General features: G+C 41.3%; 1 protein-coding gene across 1 annotated transcript in view; it reads right to left on the bottom strand.

Annotated features, from left to right (window-relative positions):
• Positions 1 to 18,807, bottom strand: part of NCEH1 (neutral cholesterol ester hydrolase 1) — a 59,045-nt gene extending 40,238 nt beyond the window's left edge. Inside the window, exon 1 of the mRNA XM_003991902.6 lies at positions 18,262 to 18,807. Within this exon, the coding sequence (XP_003991951.1) occupies positions 18,262 to 18,399 (138 nt within the window). The 5' untranslated portion in view covers positions 18,400 to 18,807. The remainder of the gene's footprint in view (positions 1 to 18,261) is intronic.
• Between the last annotated feature and the right edge of the window lie 765 nt (positions 18,808 to 19,572).

The following is a 19,572-nucleotide window of genomic DNA, read 5'->3' as shown; positions in this document are numbered from 1 at the left end:
ATATAACAAAAAGCGAGTGGTGGCTGTGTTAAGGTGAGACTGTAGTCAAGTTTTTCTATGTTCTGCGTTTTCCATAGCATAATTCTACACCTCTTATGGTATATAAAAAATAATTCAGTCCTGTAATTTGTTCAAGGAATTATGCTTCTATGGGAAAAAATTTTTAAAGCAGCTGTAACAGCTAGGGATTAGACAGCTTAAAGAACATTCTCCATCTCCTGATATCCACCTACTGTACAAACATACCTTTTATCTACTCCTATTACTACATACTACTTCCCTGGACACACTTTCACAGGTACAACCTATCTCGCCCACATACTATATATACCGTCCTCAAAGTTACAGAAGGCTAACCTGCAGGGTTCCATCTGCTATTGGAATTTCTCCCTCTTCCTCTCACAATCAAACTCCTGTTCATCCTTCAGTATGCATCTCAAATGCCGTCTCCTCTACGGCACCCTGCCCTACTCACTCCTCAGACACTCTTCCCTTTGAGCTCTCCAGTTCTTAGTTCAAGCTTCTACTTTTGATACCTGTGGAAATGGATAGTGATAATATAACATCTACCTCCTTCCCTTTTGTTCCCCTAGGACTGGTATACTGTCTGGTACAACACTAGTGCTCAATATAATTGTGAACAGATTAACATAGTGTAGATTATGTTTCTCTTCATTGTTGCTTTTAAGTTCATGCTTTTTTTAAAATTTTTTTTTAACGTTTATTTATTTTTGAGACAGAGAGAGAACATGAACAGGGGAGGGGCAGAGAGAGAGGGAGACACAGAATCCAAAGCAGGCTCCAGTCTCTGAGCTGTCAGCACAGAGCCCGACGCGGGGCTCGAACTCACGGACCGTGAGATCATGACCTGAGCCAAAGTCGGACGCTTAACTGACTGAGCCACCCAGGCGCCCCAAGTTCATGCTTTCTGAAAGAGCAGGCAGCTTACCTGCCCCCTATCATTTTTCTACTTGGGCTCTTCATGGAGAGGAACAGGAATCTGGGAGAAAAGCAAGCACATTTTGGTGCTGATCCTACTGATGATGCCTTATTTGAGAAGTGGAGTATATGGGGAAAACTTCTTGTCAGGACATCTTTACCACACCTCTTTACAGTAAAAGCTATCATGGATTTGCTCAACAAATATGTGAGTGTTTACTTCGTGCCAGGTGCTTTTACGAGTTGGGTGCATGGTGATGACACCCACAGACATGCTCCCTCCCCTCACAGAGCTTCCAGCTGGCCAGGAAGACACAATTACTTAGGAAGACAAATTACTTAGGAGTAATTAAACAGGGTGCTTGGGTGGCTCAGTTGGTTAAGCATCTGCCTTCAGCTCAGGTCATGATCTCATGGTCTGTGAGTTTGAGACTCATACTGAGCTGCATGCTGGCAGTAGAAGCTTGCTTAGGATTCTTGCTCTCTCCTCTCTCTCTCTGACCCTCTTCTGCTCATGCTTTCTCTCTCTCTCTCTCAAAATAAATAAACTTAAAAATTTTTAAAAAGGAAGTAATTCAACAGACAATTCCCATCCATTGACAGATGAATGGATGTGGTACATATACATACAATGGACTATTACTCAGCAATCAAAAAGAATGAAATCTTGGGGCACCTGGGTGGCTCAGTACGTTGAGTGTCTGACTTCAGCTCAGGTCGTGATCTCATGGTTTGTGGGTTCAAGCTCCAGCATCAGCCTCCGTGCTGACAGCTCAGAGCCTGGAGCTTGCTTCGGATTCTGTGTCTCATTCTCTCTCTGCCCCTCTCCCACTTGTGCTCTGTCTCTCAAAAATAAATACATGTAAAAAAATTTTTTAGGGGGCGCCTGGGTAGCTCAGTCGGTTAAGCGTCCAACTTCGGCTCAGGTCATGACCTCACGGTTCAGGAGTTCGAGCCCTGCATCAGGCTCTGTGCTGACAGCTCGGAGCCTGGAGCCTGCTTCGGATTCTGTGTCTCCTTCTCTCTCTGCCCCTCCCCAACTTGTGCTCTGTCTCTCTATGTCTCTCAAAAAAATAAATAAATGTAAAAAAAGAATGAAATAAAAAAAAAAGAATGAAATCTTGCCATTTGCAACTATGTGGATGGGAACTGGAGGGTATTATGCTAAGTGAAATTAGTCAGAGAAAGACAAATATCATACGACTTCACTCATATGAGGACTTTAAGATACAAAACAGATGAACATAAGGGAAGGGAAGCAAAAATAATATAAAAACAGGGAGGGGACAAAACATAAAAGACTCTTAGATATGGAGAACAAGCAGGATTACTGGAGGGGCTGTGGGAGGGGGGATGGGCTAAACGGGTAAGGGGCACTAAGGAATCTACTCCTGAAATCACTGTTGCACTATATGCTAATTTGGATGTAAATTTTTAAAAATAAATAAATACATAAATAAATAAAAGACAATTCCCAATAGCATATGTTCTGCGGAGGGAAAGAACAGGGTGGAGCAGGACAGGGAAATAGGGAAGGACAGCAACTAGACTGGGTGGTTCAAGCAAGAGGTCCCTAAGCATAGACCCACCCCCTTTGATGTGCGTGCAAGAAGCTTTTGTCTCAAGTAAGGCACCATAGCTGTCAACAACTGCAGTGTTTTAAACTTTAAACAAAGAATGACTTTTCTGAAGCAGTGCACTGGGGACACAACAAGGAAGACTGACTTAAAGAAGTTTTTGTTTAAGATGGAAAAACAAAAAACTACTAAATCCACATAACAGTAACAAACAATTTTTCAATCAAATTATATATTTGGCTGCCCAAATTTAAAAGCTATTCTACAGGTTTGTCACAGAGAATATTTTTAGTAAGTAGTTTGAAGCTTTTCTCACTAAGCCATACTTATTCTTGAAAACTCACACTTTTGTTATATGTTTTCATAATTCTATTAGCTGACTTGGAGTTAGCATAATTAAAACAGCGGAATATATCTTAACACAAGACTGGGCCTAGTTCTACATAAATTACATAAACATTAAATTAAATTAAATAGTTCTACATAAATTATAGAAGTTACATAAACACCTCCTTCAAACTTCTTATATATACCTTACAGGGACTCCATAGAAGGAACGCCCTGTAGCTGCCATGCTATCTCACCTCAGAACTGTGCACCTGCTCTTTCCCTGCAATGCCCTTACCTCCCCCTGTCTGGTGTTGTTCTTCATATGCTTGCTTTCAGACTCAAAAGTGGGTGGCAGGGGGAATGGCATAAAGACGTTTAACCACTGACAACACCCAAATGAAAGTCCAACTTTTGAAGCAGTTAACGTTCTAGGATTTGCCCCCAAATATGCTTTTATGGAGTAGGGAAATCTTGTTGTTTTTAGAGTAACTGAAAAATCACACCACTCAGCTTCCTTCTGTAGACATGACCAATAACAATGTTTCTGTTTTCATCCAAAATGTCTTCATTTAATTTGCAGAGTTACGCCAATTTGGATTTGCTAGGTGAGGAAATTCAACTATCAAGTTATTGGTTTGGATCAGTAAGAGCTTCTAAGGTAAGCTAGCTAGCAGTAAGAGCTGCTAACTAAGGCTCAAATACAGCATATGGTGTGTCCTATAAAATACTGGCCCACTGTTCTTGACAAAAGTATAGTGTGTGCATTTACATGGTATACTGTTAACCACAGAATTAATAGGCTTCAATCTACAAGGAGAAAGTTGAATATTCATCTGATGTGAACCTCATTGTGAAGCAGATAGAAAAAGCTACTTTGTTCACTCATATGAGGACTTTAAGACACAGAACAGATGAACACAAGGGAAGGGAAGCAAAAATATAAAAACAGGGAGGGGGACAAAACATAAGAGACTCTTAAATATGGAGAACAAACAGAGGGTTACTGGAGGGGTTGTGGGAGGTGGGATGGGCTAAATGGGTAAGGGGCATTAAGGAATCTACTCCTGAAATCATTGTTGCACTATATGCTAACTAACTTGGGTGTAAATTAAAAATATATATGAAATAAAAATTTTTTTAAAAAAGAAAAAGCTACTTAGCCTATAAAAGTCCAAATTTTAAGATATGTTTCCACATAGATAAATTAACCAACATAAATTTAAAATTAGCTATTTGGGAAAATTAACCATTTTACTTTTTCCCCCCTTTTAAAGAATTTTTTAATACAGGGGCGCCTGGATGGCTCAGTCGGTTAAGCATCCAACTTTGTCTCAGGTCATGATCTCACAGTTCACAAGTTCAACCTTTGCGTCAGGCTCTGTACTGACAGCTCAGAGCCTAGAGCCTGCTTAGGGTTCTGAGCCTCCCTCTCTCTCTCTGCCCCTCCCCTACTCACTCTCTGTCTCTCTCAAAAAAATAAACATTAAAAAATTAAAAATTTTTTAAATACACATTTTAAAATGTACTAAATGGGGCACCTGCACGCAGTCAGTTGGGTGTCTGACTTTGGCTCAGGTCATGATCATGCGGTTCGTGAGTTTGAGCCCTGTGTCAGGCTCTGTGCTGACAGCTCAAGGACTGGAGACTGCTTCTGACTCTGTCTCCCTCTCTCTCTGCCCCTCCCCTGATAGTGCTCAGTCTCTGTCTCTCAAAAATAAATAAGCATTAATTAAAAAAAAAAAAAAGAAAATTAGTTTAAAAATAAAAAAAATATACTATATATAAATATGTATACATATACAAATATATAGTATATTTTATTACATTTAAATGTGTATATATAATATACAAATATAGGGGCGCCTGGGTGGCGCAGTCGGTTAAGCGTCCGACTTCAGCCAGGTCACGATCTCGCAGTCCATGGGTTCCAGCCCCACGTCGGGCTCTGGGCTGATGGCTCAGAGCCTGGAGCCTGTTTCCGATTCTGTGTGTCTCTCTCTCTCGGCCCCTCCCCCGTTCATGCTCTGTCTCTCTCTGTCCCAAAAATAAATAAAAAAACGTTGAAAAAAAATATACAAATATATAATATACAATAATATAATGTAATAAATGTATATTATATATATAATATATAAGTATATGTAAGTGTATATATACTATATATGTATATATAATAAAATATACTATATACAGGTATATGTGTATATATACACACATATACATATACATATATATACATATACATGCATATATATGCATATATACATATATATGTATACATACACATATACATATACATATGTATATATGTATGTATACATATACATATATGTATATATATGCATGTATATGTATAGAGAGAGAGATTTAGTACCTCAGTAATATCCATCAGTAACCTCCATCTCAGGTTTTAATCACAAGCTGTAAAATTTATTTTGGCTACTTCCTGTCAGAAATGATGGCTCAATACGATGAGCATCACCAATCAAAACATTAGTTTTGGCAGACATCCTTGAAATCATTCTAAAAATCAGGCTACAGGTTGAGACCCTGAAATGTAAACTCCACAGCTGCTTGGGAATAGATTTTGTGGCTGATACTTTGAAGAGTCCACCAGGATACAGGGTTGAGGAACTCCATTCCATCCTCACGTCCCTCCATCTCTTAGGGAAATTCAACACAGTTGACTACCCTTTCCTGGTACTGCTCTCTGCTGGTTTCTTTGACTCTACTTCCCCCCACCTCCCCCCCACCCTCCGTATTTCTTTGTTCCCTGACTGCTCTGTCCCCTTTGTTGGTACCACATCTTCTCGGATCTAAAACTACTCTCTTCTCATCCAACGTCGTTTCCTTAGAGGATTCCATGTCTTCACAGGATTTCAATCACCTTTGACATGCCAAAAAATTTCTCAATATTCACATTTTCTTTTATATAATTACTTGCCACATATTTTTGGCATGTGATTGTAGCACTAGGAAGGCCAAGTGCTGTTTTTTTGTGAATTGCTATAAGTGCCCAATATATGGTTGTTAATGAATGATAGAAGCCATTGTGAATTTCTTCTGTTACGGTGGTCAGCTGAAGATACCTGCCTTTAATAACTTCAGAAGTCAAAGTCATCTTTTCCATAGGTATAGACCAGATCTCTAGGCCCAACAGATGGCAATCATTTGAGCAAATCCAAAGCCCTCTGTTGAGAAAAATATCAGCCCTACTTGCAAGTACTTCACCATTTCACAGCGTGGCAAGATGGTCCACCATTGGGACAGAATTCAAATAAAGGACTTTAATTTATACAACAAAATGTCATGTCACTAACTGTACCTTAGGTACCTGAAGTCTAAGGAACTCTTTCCAGGTGACATCATATTCTAAAATGAATTGATACCTTGATGAACTCCAGTGGAGATCTTTAATATAAGACAGTGGAGGCCTAAGAGACATTCAGTTTCTTTGGCTTTTAGAGCACTAACTTTAAAGCCAGAATCCCTGAATTAGAGGTTTGGCTCTGGGTGTGTGACTTGGGCAAGATATTTAACCCCTCTGTGCCTCAGTTGCTTCATTTACAGTATAGGAATAATAGTACTTATCTTACAGGATTGTTTTAAAGATTGAGTTATTATGTATGTAAAGTGTAGGAGTTAGCTATGATGATGAGGATTCATAGATCTACTCAGGTAGAACACCAGCAAACTAAGGCCATGGACTCCAATACTTTAACCATAAGAAGTTTTTAGTTCTAGCTTTATACCAAGCACTGTGCCAAGAATTGTATATATGTAGTCACATCTAGTCCATATCAAGCTTTGAGGGAAGCACTATCATTATCCCACTTTTATAGATAAGAAAACTGAGTTCAAGTAACTTGCCCAACTAGTTTCAAAACTAGTTAGTGCTAATGCCAGGATTTAAATCCAATAGCCAAAGCCAACAGAAGTTCAATTAAAAAGAGCTATACCTGTATTGGGGTGCCTGGGTGGCGCAGTCGGTTAAGCGTCCAACTTCAGCCAGGTCACAATCTCGCAGTCCGTGAATTCGAGCCCCGCGTCAGGCTCTGGGCTGATGGCTCAGAGCCTGGAGCCTGTTTCCGATTCTGTGTCTCCCTCTCTCTCTGCCCCTCCCCCGTTCATGCTCTGTCTCTCTCTGTCCCAAAAATAAATAAACGTTGAAAAAAAATTTTTTTTAAAAAAAAGAGCTATACCTGTATAGAGCCAGTCTGCTAGTAAGAACAGCAACAGATTGACAAGAATAACGGTAAAAACAAAAGAATACAAAACAGCATGTTACTGCTGGCGTATACTGTAGACAACTGTAGACAACTGTCAAAATCAGATATGGACTACATAGATTTCTTATGTCAGGTACTGTTGCAAGTCCTTTACATATTAACTTATGTGTGATAATGATGACAAACAATAAAACTTTATACATATAACCTCAGGCAATCTTCATAACATCATTATGGGTTAAGTATCATGACCATTTACATGATCAAGAAACAAACTCCTAGGTTAAATATGTTAAATAGGTCACACAGCCAGTAGAGCTCAGAGTCTGGATTTGAACACAGATCTCCCTGATTCTCAAATCACTTAAGCACTATGAAAAATTTCCCCCAAATTTGGTAAACACACCATCAGTATCATGAAGTTTTTTGTAAAGAAGGAAGGATCTATAGTTAAGTTTGGGACTCACTATATATTTTCTCATTAAGATTCAAAACACATGTTAGTATGGCAGGGATTCTGAAATGTCTTACAATTAAAAAAGAAATCCAAGTTAACTCTATTTAACTCATCATTCCCCAGTTTATTTAACCATGGAACTTCTTCAGGTTAAATCCTCCAGGACTAAATTTTATTCATTCATTCATTCTTTCTTTATCTATGATGTTATTCTTAAGCAATCTCTATACCCAACATTGGGCTTGAACTCACAACCTTGAGGTCAAGAGTCACATGCTCCTCTGACTGAGCCAGCCAGGCATCCCCAGGACTAAAATTGTAAATGCAAAATACATAAAATCCTCCAGGACTAAAATTTGTAAATACACAATACATCCCTGTGTGATGCTTTCGTAATGTGGATCATACAACTAATACAAAACATTTCAGAGTGCAGGGGATTGAAGGGGAGAAGACTGAACAATCATAATAGGAAGCTGTGGAATATAGTTGAAAGGGCTATGGAGCCTCCTCAGACCTGTTCACAGCCAGCCTCCCCCATCAGTTATTTAACTTTGCTATTGGTTGTATTTATAACTCAGTAAACAGATCCATTATTTTTTTTTTAATATTTGTTTGTTTGTTTGTTAGAGGGGAGGAGGGACTGAGAGAAAGGGAGAGAGAGAATCCCAAGCAAGCTCAGCACTCTCAGCACAGAGTGTGACATGGGGCTCAAACCCATGAACTATGAGATCATGACTTGAGCCAAAATTAAGAGTTGGACGCTCAACCGACTGAGCCATCCAGGTGCCCCAAACAGATCCATTATTACACACATATCTGACAGTAATCTTTTCTATTAAAAGCAGATCATTTTCTACAAGCAGAATTGATTTGCCTTACTAAGCAAGTCAAGGAAGCAGGGATTATTGCTACTGTGGACTTGCTCCTCACTAAGAGGGAAGAACAATGCCATGAAATGAAAGGAACTGTAACCCTGGGACAGAGTGAGGCATTAGAACTGAGGCATAAACTAGGAATAATGAGATAAACATCCTGCATTTTAGAAAAGCAGACTTCAGAACAAAGCAAAGGTAATTTGAGTCCCAGGGCAGGGATGATATTATGGGACAGGCAGTGCAGAAGACGGTCAGTGAAATCAATTTTCCATGAAATATTTATCAATTATCCATTCAAGAGGAAAACGGAAAGGTAGAACGATATCAAATGAATGTGGGAATCCACCAGTGATCTATTAAGGAGACGGCCTAAAGTGTTGTTAGAAACAAGCAGATAAATTCATTACAAATTCAAAAACAAGCATAAATCTGCAAAAATAGCATGAGGAAGTTAGAAACCCAGAAAACAGTGAGGCTTGCAAAAAAGAAAAAAAAATGTTGCAAAGGACAACAAAAAACTGTCCTGGGGTAAGTTCAGGGTCACAGGCACATAAAAGCATTAAGTCTGCCCTTTCGGACAAATGATGTCACAGAAGACTGAAAGAAAGCAGAACCAAGAATTCCTGTTTTTCTATAATGAATGATCTTCCAACCACAAACAAACGCTAAAACAGATAGGAAGGAAATTGTGTCTGTGATAGCTGAGAAAGCCTAGAATATGGGGGGGGGGGGGAGCTTGTACATAAAGAGACAGGAACCTAAGGAAAGAAACATACAGGGGCCACACACACACACACACACACACACACACACACACACACACACACACACAAATGCTAGCAGAGTGTAAAGGAATCTTAATCACCAAGAGAGATTAAGGCAGACTGGGGAAAAAGGTAAAGTTTCTAAAAGAGACAATTTCTGAGTAGGTGTTGAAAGATGAGTGGAATGTTAGCCAAAGTCTGCATGTGGGAGGGCATGAGAGGCAGAAGTAACAGGAAGAAAGTTGTCAGATACAAACATGCAGACGGTCATGGGAACAGGGAGACTGGATTCAGCAGTGTGGGACAGGCTGTGGCAGGCTCTATGTGCCCATTAAGGAATGTAGTACTTTTATTCTGCGACTATTGCAGGGGACAGGAGTCCAGGGGTGAGGGAAGGGATGGGGGGGGGGTGGTAGTGGTGAGATCCACTGGAGGGTTAACAGTCAGATTTGAGCAGAACAGGGAGTCCAGGAATCATTCTACAACTTTGACTTGATTATGATGAATGTTGACAAGCCAAATAAATGTAGACGGAGCATCTGTCCAGATTTGTCTGGGAATAATTCTGATTCAAAACCGTTGTCCAAGCATGATTATTAATAGCAGCCTCTAGCACTCTCAAAAATGTCCTGGTTTTGACAATAAGTTATAGGATTACCTAGATATATGTAACTTGGGGACTATCTGTGTTTAATAGCAATAATAGTAAACTTGTATTTAAATAGCTACAAACTGCAGAGAGGAGAGTTTCCCAACAGGTGTGACACAAACGGATTACAGGTGGACCACGGGCCATGCAACATTGATATTTAAGTGTTTCATAGAAGTAAAAGCAAAACCATTTTTCATAGCCATTCAAAATTTATCAGAGTTCATATTCTGCTTGAGAATCATTTTTAAATTTCTTATATAAATCTTTTGAGTTCTAGCATTCAAGCCCATACAGACCGATTTCCTCCTTATTCCCCCCAGTTTCCTCTGGAATACTTCTACAAACATAATCAAGTCTAGGGCATGAGAACAAGATTGGGAGACACTACTGTAGATTAATTTAACTGTGGGAGTTCAAAAAAAGGTCAGGATACAGTCAACTAGCATCAAGTTATCACGAGCATTCCCACAGGTAGGCGTTGGTCACAGAGACAGAACCAGAGGCAAAAAGGAGAAATCCACCACAGAGGACTTTGTTTTCAGGTCAGCCTGGCTCAGCTGTGAGAGTGTCAAAATAGGAGCCCAGGACATGTGACTCCAGTCTCTGTTGAACTAATCATGTGCTCTTGGGGATGTCACTGACCCTTTCTGAGCCTCAGTTTCCTCACTTGATAAGCGGAATTCATGCCAGCCAGTTACTTATTATAAAAATAAAATGAGGGGTGAGGCACCTGTGCTGGTTCAGTGGGTAGAACATGTGACTCTTGATCTTGGGGCTGTGATTTCAAACCCCATACTGGGCATAGACCCTACTTTAGAAAAAAAAAAAAAACAAAACAAAACAAAATACAGATTTTGAGGGCAAAAGTGAGATAGATGGAACCTTTATAAAATCTAGACTGCTGGGGCACCTGGGTGGCTCGGCCAGTTAAGCATCCGACTTCAGCTCAGGTCATGATCTTGCGGATCGTGGGTTCAAGCCCTGTGTTGGGTTCTATGCTGACAGCTCAGAGCCCGAAGCCTGCCTCAGATTCTCTGTCTCCATCTCTCTCTGCCCACCCGCACCCCATTCTCTCGCTCTCAAAAATAAATCAACATTAAAAAAATTTAAAAATAAAAAAATCTAGACTGCTATATAAATGTAAAATAACGAAAAATTATGTTCGTCAGGATCTCATTTCTCTTAGGGCTGGCTTCCTCTTCCTATGTTGTCACTGGTGTCCCCTTCGGGTGTCCCCAGAAGGATCACACAATCTTACTCTCACCCTATGCACATCCTTTCCCACTAGTTCCACTAACACCCATTCACCAACCGCTCCCAAATGTGTATCTCCAGCCCAGCTCTCTCTCCCTCTTGGGCTCTGGTCTTGTTGCTGTAAGCTATTCGTGAAAAGCTGTCCTTGGACTAGTCCCACGGACACCTCAAAACAAGGTCCAACATCTATTATCTTCACTTTCAGATCTGCTCCTTCCCCTAAATCAGGATCACCACCACCATTCACCCAAGTTCTCTAGAGTCTGTGCCAGGAGCTACCTTTGGCTCCTTTCTCTCCTTTGCCCCATACAATCCCTTCATCAGCAAATCTGCTTCAGCGGCACTGCCAGCCAGCCTGGCTTTATTAGTTCAGGCTCCCACCTCTCACCTGGATTGCTTTCTAAGTGGACTGTCTCCTTCGCCTGCTTCCTTAAACTCCAGTGTCTCTACACTGCTACTGAGAAAAGACTGTTCTAGAACACGGGCTTGATTATGGGGTTTCCCTGTGAAAAACCTTTCAGTGGCTCCTTGCTTGGCCCACAGAGCCCTTCATTATCTGGCCTGTGCTTCCTTCCAGCCTTACCGCTCTGAGGTCTAAGCAACTTTTAGTTCCTTGGCTCTATCATCCTCTTCCACCGGAATGTCCCTTCTGACTGGAATGCCCCTTCTTTCTCCCTCCTGTTCTCCTACCCCACCTCCTTCACTAAGGTCCTGTAGAAAGGCAAGCTCGTACAATGGTTAAACTCTAGAGTTCAGAGTGAGACAGGCAGGAGTTGAATCGTGATTCTACCTCTCATAAATTGTGTCAGCTTGAGCAATTTACTTTTCTTTGCATTTCAGTTTCCTCCTTTGTAAGATAAGGAAAATAAGAACACGCACCTCAAAGAATCCTAGCATGGACTAAATGAATTGCATGCCAAGCACATAGCACAGTATCTGGCACAGGGTGAATGCTCACTATATGCTTAATAGAGGTTACTGTATATTTTTAGTGTAAACACTTAACCTTGATGACTCAGATTAGATGCCCGTGTGAAAGGGTAACAATCCTCAATGCCCGATGACCGGGTGCATATTACAGGTCCTTTCTAAGGCTCTTGCAGCAACCCATAAAGCCTCTGTCAGAACTCTGTCATTCAAGTGCTACTCTGTAACTGTCCATAGGCTTATCTCCCCTTCACCCCACTGGAAACTCCTCAAGATCAGGCATGTGTCTTTCATTTTTGTTTTGCCAGTTGGTGTTTGGTCAATTTTTCTTATATGAGTGATGACTTCCAAATGGTAGTATTTTAAGTTTATTTTGCAATACTGAAAGGTAGATTGTGAAAATTTCATAATATGACACAAATCAGTTAGAATATAGCTGGGTTTGCCACTTGGAAATTCAATTACATTTCTTAATTCTTTATAAACATAAAATGGAGAAAATAAGTAATACACATTTCCCACATCAGTTCATTTGGCAATAATATATACTCATTATTTTAAAAGATGTAATTGTGTATTAACAGACTGGTTAAGGGGAGCCTGGGTGGCTCAGTCAGTTGAGTGTCTGACTTTGGTTCATGTTGTAATCCCAAGGTTCAGGAGTTTGAGCCCCAGATCAGGCTCCCTGCTGTTAGCGCATGGAACCCGAACCCTCTTAGATCCTCTGTCCCCCTCTCTTTGCACCTCCCCTGCTCATGCACTCTCTCTCTCTCAAAAACAAACATTAAAAAAAAAAAAAAAAAAAAACATACTGGTTAAGAACGGTTACTGCACTTCCACACCTCACAAAAATGTCTTTAGATCAAGCTCAAGCCACATGTTAGAAACAGAAGGTCCCACTAAAATACAATAACATTCCTGTGCTCAGGGCTATATTTGTAGGATTCTCAGAAAAATAACAAGGAAAACTGTAAATTAGGCATTATCTAACAAACCTGGTAGCTGAGTCAATCTGACCTTAACGTTTGATTGGATCCATCAGAAGGTGTCGCCTATGTAGCCCGACTCAGATTGCTCACCTGTCAGGATTAATACCGATTAAATATTGCCCCTAAAGCTATTTAGAGCCTTTCTGCTGCCATGTGTTTACAAAAATTCCATCAAGTCAACTAAAAACTATTGAGCTTGGTGAAATCTCTAATTTACATGAATAAATATGTATCACAACAAGTCTAGAAAATGGCAGACAAAACTTAAATATTTACAATGTTCTCACATTAAATTTGCCAGCCATTAGTAAAAGTCCCAGTTCATGAATGGTTATGAAAAAGGTTAACAAGTTGGAGTTCTTCACGGCATGACAGTGCAGCTGTCATTTAAACCACCCTCACACAGCCTGAAGGCACATGCATCATGCACAGAACATCCAGGAGGAGACATGTTGCATTTTGATGTTTGGGGGCATTTTACAAGATGAAAAACCTTGCTCAACTTGTTCGAAAGCACTGACATCCATAAGAAATAGGGGGAACATTCAGCAAATATGCCAATTTCAACAATCTTTTACATTATGTCATCAAAAAGATACACAGTAGAACTAGTAAGCTGGGAGATGATCAAGGTAAGCCAAGTCACACCCCTGCTCTGAACTCCCTTAAGATTCCTTATTGCCTTTGGCCCCTCCTCTAAACAGCGTATAACCCCTCCCTCCTATGAGCTTCTGGAACTGTGCCTCTTCAGTAATGCCTATCAGCTCTTACCTTTTTAATACCTGTATAGTAACATGTCTTCTCCATTCCACCAGGCTGTAGGTTCTTTTAGGTCATTTTGGCATCTCCCTAACACCTCACATAGTGGTCTTTTGATCTGTGTCACATCTAATTGAGCATGAAGCATGGCGCTGTGACAGCTGTGTCAGGGGATCCAGGACGCTTGTCAAGAAATCTGATGTTCTTATAGAACAATTACTAAAATATTAATCACATTGGCATTGTGTACACATCAATTCCACTTTAGAAGTAGGAAATCTACAAAAATTTTTTTAAATCGTTTATTACTACATGTTCATTGTAGAAAAACTAGAATATACAGATATGAAAATTGAAGCTATAACCTTATGGCCTAGAAAAAAATTACATTTTAAATTAGATCCTTCTACTTTTTCTCTAAGTATAGATAGACAAATAGATATACATAACTATAGGTTTTGGGATATAAATATTTTAAGCGGGATAATGGCATGCATATATGCTGTTTTGTTGCGTTTTCCCACTTAACATACAGTACAAATCTTCTGTAAGTCATTAAACATTATTTTATAACCTAAAGGTTTTGAATGTATAGTATTCCAAATTATGTGTACCATAATTATGTAATCTCTAATATTACTTGCTTTCATTCTTTTAAATAATGCTGCAAAAAAAAAAGGAAGAAAGAAACCTAGATTGCTGAATGTTCCCCCATATTTCTCATAAAACAGCAGTACTTTTTGACTAGTTGAGCAAGGTTCTTGACTCTGTAAAATGTTTCCATCTCCACAGCTAGAGCCTTGCCTATATCACTGAGTACTTAAATTCATACTGGGGCACCCACCGGGTGGCTCAGTTGGTTGAACATCCAACTCTTAACCTCGGCTCAGGTCATAATCTCCCAGTTCATGAGATTGAGCCCCAAGTCCAGCTGCGCTGACAGCATGGAGGCTGCTTGGGATTTGGTCTCTCTCCCTCTCTCTCTGTCAATCCCCCATGTACTCCCGTGTGCGCAGACTTCCCCTCTCTTTAAATAAAGAAATAAAATACAAAAAATAAATTCATACTGAGGGATTGTTGGGTCAAAGAATAAACATGCTTCTACTGCTTTCAATGAATATTGCCAAACTCAGCAGTGTGAGCTTCTCAGGATCTTCACCTGTGTTGGGATTACTATTTTTAAAAAATCTTTTCTTGCACAGCATTCTGAGATCAGCCTCCAGAACCTGCCCAACTCCCTACTTTTGTCCCTCTAGTCTCTGGCTGACCAATCTTCATCTACACCTCTCTCTCCTCTGCCTTTCCCAGACCTTTTTTGTGTGCTGTTCTGCTCACATCTTATGAAGGCTTTGCTATAACCCTGAAATTTGCCTAGCTAGTATTTTATCCCCTTTAGATTCTTACAGCCAAAGTGTCAACCAACTAATCTGATAAGCTAATCCATGCTAATGTAAAAGGGCCCATCCCCAGCAACATGTGTTCAGTTTAAGGAATACATATTGCCTACATCTGTAATGCATTTTATTTACCTTAAAGAGCATTGTTCTCAAATTTTACTGCATATTGAAATCACCTGGGGAGCTTTTAAAACTGATGCCTGGAATTTACCTCCGAGTAAATCTGGTATAGGCATAGGATAGGACTTAAGCATCAGGATTTTTAAAAACAAATTTTAATGTTTATTTATTCTTGAGAGAGAGAGAGAGAGCGCGCACATGAGTGAGCAGGCAAGTGGTGGGGCGGGGGGAGGGTCAGAGAGAGAGGGAGACAGAATCTGAAGCAGGCTTCAAGCTGTCAGCCCAAAGCTCAACGCGGGGCGTGGGGCTCAAACTCACAAACCAGGAGATCATGACCTGAGCCGAAGTCGGAAGCTTAACCGACTGAGCCACCCAGGTGCCCCCAAGCATCAGGATTTTTAAAGCTCCCTAGGTGATGCTAATGCAGCATCTGTGTTTGAGAGGACTTTAGAGAAAGATCTCCAGTACCTTCTTCTTAGGTAATATTGGAGGACCCCCCAGGAAAAAAAGCACAATGAACATAATCTCAATAATCTGACTCACCTGCACAGGGTAAAGGAGGGAAGAATTGGCATGAAAGGGTGAAGTGTTTGCCAATGACACAGAATAAAAGCAGCATTCGTATTTCTTGATGCTGGGCGCGAGCCTACGGTGTTAAGAAGTAGGCCAAGAGGCCAAGCTTCACTTCTGAAGTAGCTTCAGTTGCTTTTGTAATTGAGCAAGTCAGCTCTGACTAAAATTGTCTGGGTAACAAACTTCATGCCATGCAATCTAGTGGTAGCTCTCCACATTTCAATGAGATAAGTCATGTCCAGTTTACATTTGTTTTACCATTTGAACAAAGTTGGGCAATCCAACAGATCTTCATAATCCATAGTGGACCTTTGGAACAACTCTTAGAAGAATAACTACAAGGTCCAGGCATTTAAATGCATTACTAAACCTCACAGCAACCTTGTAAGGTAGATATTAACCCCATTTTACAGGGAAAACTGAGGACTAGTAAGGTTAGTAATTGCCTGGCCTCGCTGCCAGCAAGTAGCCTGGCTGGAACGGGACTCAGGGAGGCAGGACTCTACCTGTCCTGCTCTTACTCACAATGTGTTAAGTCACATTGCCTTGTCCTCAGGATGATGTGGAGTGACATTGGTAAAATGCTTTATTGGGTAGAATGTGCTTCCGTGTGGTCTGAATGATCTTTCTAATATTTCACAATTTAGAAGAAAAGTGAGGAGAGCCACTTCTGTGCAAACTGACTCCCAAGCCACAGTGTCAGGTGAGGATACTTGGTTACCTCATTTATCTTGTGACCTGGCTTTACATTCATTATCACTCCCAAACACCAGCTGAGGGCACATTCTAGCTAGAGGACCATAGGGCCCAAAGGCCTTGCCCTTGATGGGTTGACAGCCTATAGTTAGGGAAGAAAGGCTTTTCTCCAAACCTGGCTTTTCCCAAATTACATATGATGAGGAAGACTTCTTTGATGACCTGAAAACCAACTATCTCTGCAGGCAATATAGCCATTTTTCATGTTTTTCTTATTCTTACTAGTCATTATTCTTATTGTTGAAGGCCATTATAACCCATCCAGGGTAAATGCCATTGTACCCCAAAACCTTAAAAGGATATCACTCCCAAATTACAGAATTTCTGAAGGAAGAGAGGGACCGTAGGGCTTGCTACAAGAAGATTGCCTTTCTTGAAACAAACGCTAGAGAAGGGGATGGTCACTCTTTCACCATGTCAGTAAGCAGGAGGGAAGGAGGGGGTCTGTAACTTCATAGACCATCCCTAAGGGACAACAGGGGACTTTGGGATTGAAAACATGGCTGGATTTAAGAAAAACAAATCCCTAGTAGGAAGGTGCTACCATACCCTGCTTAAGGGGCTTTTTGATAGGACAAAGCCTCAGAGACTCCGTGATCCTACACACAGAACAGACAGGGGAAAAGGAACATCAGCCCTCTAGGAAAAATCACGATTTTTTTTCTCTTTGTTTTGTCACTCCTGAAAAAAAAAGGAGCTTATAAAAATAACCTGCGATTGAGGAGGGTTAGAATAATAAGGCCCAGCCTTGCGGATTGGAGTTCAGATTTCAGATTCTCTGCCACTAAAACGAATGCCTCTTACTATAGAATAAACTCCAGTTCTATTTTACTGTCTATGGGGAAGAGATGCATCCCCATGATACAAGAGACAGAAATGTCACCCACCAGGGTAAAAGCAGGAGTATCCTGGCTCGGGTAAAGATTGTCTCCTTGACAGCCGAGGACATAAAATAAATGCCGCAGGGCAGGCAGAAAAGTGCATCATGCTGCCGCCCCCCTCCACCGCCTCTCCTCTAACCAGGCTGCCAGGCCTCCTGGCCTCCTCCGTGGGCTGAGCTGATAAGCCCCACGCATGAAACGGGAGATCCCTGCGGTTACTCAGGTGCTTAGACTAGCCCTGCCTGGAGCCCCCGGGAACGGAGAGCTCCACGGTCCGAGGATGTTGGGAGGCCGCCCGTGCCGGCTTCTGCTTTTAAGGTGGCTGCATTACCAGGAATCAGAGACTGCCCCCCCGCCAGCCTTCCTAAAATATTTAGCTCACTCTCTCCTGGCCCCTACGGAAGAATGAAAATGGGGGGAAGGGTGGCTTCTAAAATGCTGTAAGGTGGTTTTTTTTTTTTTTTTTTTTTTTTGACGTTGCAAACCAAGAAGGAAGGGGGGCGCTTAGGACAGACGAAGGGTTAAACAGTTGTCAAATTCGATTCAAGAACTTCACCTTCTCGATCACCAACGCAGAAGAGAAGACAGATCTAGCCCGCTGCTAGCAAGGAGGCAAATGCGACACCCTGAAAAAAAGCCCGACTGAACCACCTTAAAAATCGATCGCCTAAATGCGTTAGAAAAATAAGCGTTCTCGTGGGACGCGGTCCGGAAATCTTGCTTCCCCCTCCAAATATTGCTTAAGAGGGAGAGAGAATTAGCGCTGGGCTGCATCTCACCACTTGCTGTGCGCTCCGGAAAGTCGCGTCCAGCAGCATCAGCTTCCAGGGATCGGACACGGAGCTGGGCAGGGGGATGTAGATGTAATAGGCGGCCAGCGCCACCAGGGCGGTGAGCAGGACACAGGACGACCTCATCCTCCCCCGGCTCGGCTTGCCCGCGGATGGACGAGGGAGGAAAGGTATACGCCACCCGGAGACCTCCAGCAAGTTTCTGCAAGGGTCAGCCGCTCATTCACCGTTTCTTATACGCCCAGCAGCCAATCAGAGGCGGCGTAAGGAGGAAGTCGGAGCGCTGACGTGCCCTGTCTTCGGTGTCCTTGCAAAGTGTTGCAGACGCTTCAGGTTTGAGAAAGCTCGGGGGCTGAGCTGGGCGAAGCACAGCGGACTCTGGAGGACACAGGTCTGTATTGCACGCCTGTGACTAAGGCCTCCCTCCAGAAGGATCCCAAACTGAAACCGGGAATAGTTTCAATGGGATGAGTCTCTGTGTGGGTGCAAAGTACGTGGGCCATTCTGACTCAAAATGGAGAGACTGAGAAAGGGAATAAAAATCCACGGTCTTCCCGAGCCAGACTTGCAATGGATACGTGGTGAAAAAGGATAATAAATTCCCGTAGCTCAATGACAAGCCAGTAGTATATCTAGCATCCAAGTCTTGATTTCCAAATCTCATTCTCCAGTGAAAAGAACCACGACTCTGCTGGCTCTTTGGAGAAAAGGGTGATTCCAAGGCTGGGGCAGGTAAAATAGAAGATGAATCTGTTGTGCTGGAAGATACGGAAGTGCTCAAAAATTATGGAATTGGTCAAAAGGACACAAGGGACAGCCTGAAGGATCTCCCAATAGCTGGGTAATTTTAGCATCAAAATAAATAATTAATGGATTGTAAATAAATGAATAAAATCCAGGAGTCTATACTAATGTAAATGAATAAGTGGGGAAATGCCACCTGAAAAAATTCTTCCAGTGGGTCAATAGTAACAGAAAAAGCATTTGAATCCCGATTTCCAGTGTGGGAGAGGGTGGATATAGAATGGGGCAAAGAACTTCACCAGCAAAATTCAACTGGAAATCCAGAAGGAAACCTTTGGGAAGAACTGTTTAAGGAGCTGGTAAGAGCACAACTTTATCCAATCTTATTGAAACTTAAACATCCTTAAAACATCTGGTACATACAATTTTACATCTTAATATAGTCTTTTAAATTTAATCTGATCCAAAGAAGTGAAATAGTCATAAATTTGGGACTGATAATGAGATTATTAGGAGAAAATTGGTTTCTTGTTCACAGTTGGAAAAAAACATTTA

The sequence above is a fragment of the Felis catus genome, chromosome C2, assembly GCF_018350175.1.
Source record: "Felis catus isolate Fca126 chromosome C2, F.catus_Fca126_mat1.0, whole genome shotgun sequence".
Lineage (NCBI taxonomy): Eukaryota > Metazoa > Chordata > Mammalia > Carnivora > Felidae > Felis > Felis catus.
This window is presented reverse-complemented; position numbering and strand designations above follow the sequence as displayed.